The sequence below is a fragment of the Condylura cristata genome, unplaced genomic scaffold, assembly GCF_000260355.1.
Source record: "Condylura cristata isolate star-nosed mole 26May11 unplaced genomic scaffold, ConCri1.0 scaffold00004, whole genome shotgun sequence".
Classification (NCBI taxonomy): Eukaryota; Metazoa; Chordata; class Mammalia; order Eulipotyphla; family Talpidae; genus Condylura; species Condylura cristata.
In genome coordinates, this window is record NW_004567105.1 from 113,204 (window position 1) to 114,288 (window position 1,085).

At 74.7% G+C, this 1,085-nt stretch overlaps 1 protein-coding gene across 1 annotated transcript in view; it reads left to right on the plus strand.

Moving 5' to 3' along the window:
- The window catches only part of ODF3B (outer dense fiber of sperm tails 3B), a 14,299-nt gene extending 13,281 nt beyond the window's left edge, over window positions 1–1,018 (plus strand). The window contains exons 6-10 of the mRNA XM_004675614.2: window positions 1–135; window positions 299–403; window positions 511–632; window positions 719–859; window positions 938–1,018. Coding sequence (XP_004675671.2) covers window positions 1–135; window positions 299–403; window positions 511–632; window positions 719–859; window positions 938–1,018 — 584 coding nt within the window. The remainder of the gene's footprint in view (window positions 136–298; window positions 404–510; window positions 633–718; window positions 860–937) is intronic.
- Window positions 1,019–1,085: the final 67 nt, after the last annotated feature.

A 1,085-nucleotide genomic window follows, 5' to 3' on the forward strand; every position in this document is an offset into this window, starting at 1 on the left:
GGCTGCCCTCGTGCGGCCCGGGGCCCGGCCACCTGGTCCCCGCTCGCATGACCGTGCGCGGCCCCGACGGCTCCCCCGCCTTCTCCATCTACGGCCGCCCGCGCCACGCCGCGCCGTTCCTCACTCCGGGACCCGGTGAGGTGCTGGTGCCCTGGCCAGAGGCCTCCAGGGCGACGCCCCTGCCCCGGGGAGACCCCAGCGGCCCCCGAGGGCCTTTCCACCCTAAATGCGGCGCCACCTCACCCGGGCCGCCGAGCCGGTGGGGCCTGGGACACGCCTACCCCGCCCCCCTCCCCAGGCAGGTACTTCCCGGAGCGAGCGGGTCACGTGGCGTACCCCAGCGCGCCGCGGCACACCATAGCTCCCCGAAACTGGGGCGTCCACGGGGAGCAGCAGAGCCCAGGTGAGGCTGAAGCACCCCCAGCGTCTTGGCGCTTCCCCCGCGCAAACGGGGACCGGCTCCCGGGGCGCGGAGGCCCCGCCCGCAGAGACCCCCGCTGCCCCGCCCAGGCCCGGCGTCCTACTCGGTGCCCTCGCTCCTGGGCCCCCGCGTCGTCGGTAAAGTCTCGGCCCCGACGTACTCCATCTGCGGCCGCCGCTCAGTGGGCAGCTTCCTCGAGGACCTGAGCAAGGTGGGGCGGTGGCTCCGGGCTCCGCGCCAGGGGCGGCGGCAGCTGGAAGTGGACAGGGGACCCAGCGGCCCTTCTCCCTCCCGCAGACCCCGGGCCCCTGCGCCTACCACGTGGTGAACCCCGGGACCTACAAGTCTCGAGCCCCGCAGTTCACGATGCTGGCGCGGACTTCGCTTCCCCAGGACAACACCCAGAAGCCGGGGCCCGCGGCCTACAACGTGGACCAGGTGGCCTGCGGGCGCCGGGCGGGGGGCCCGGGGGGGCGCGGGGGCGCGGGCCGCGGGTCACGAGTCTCCCGTCCGCAGCACCGGAAGCCTCGCGGCTGGACCTTCGGGATCAGGCACTCGGACTACCTGGCCCCCATGTTGACCGACGCGGACAACTGACCCGCGGGGCGGGCGCGGCCGCACACTTGTTTGCTTAATTTAAGCCTGGAGCCAGCCAGCGTCCGGC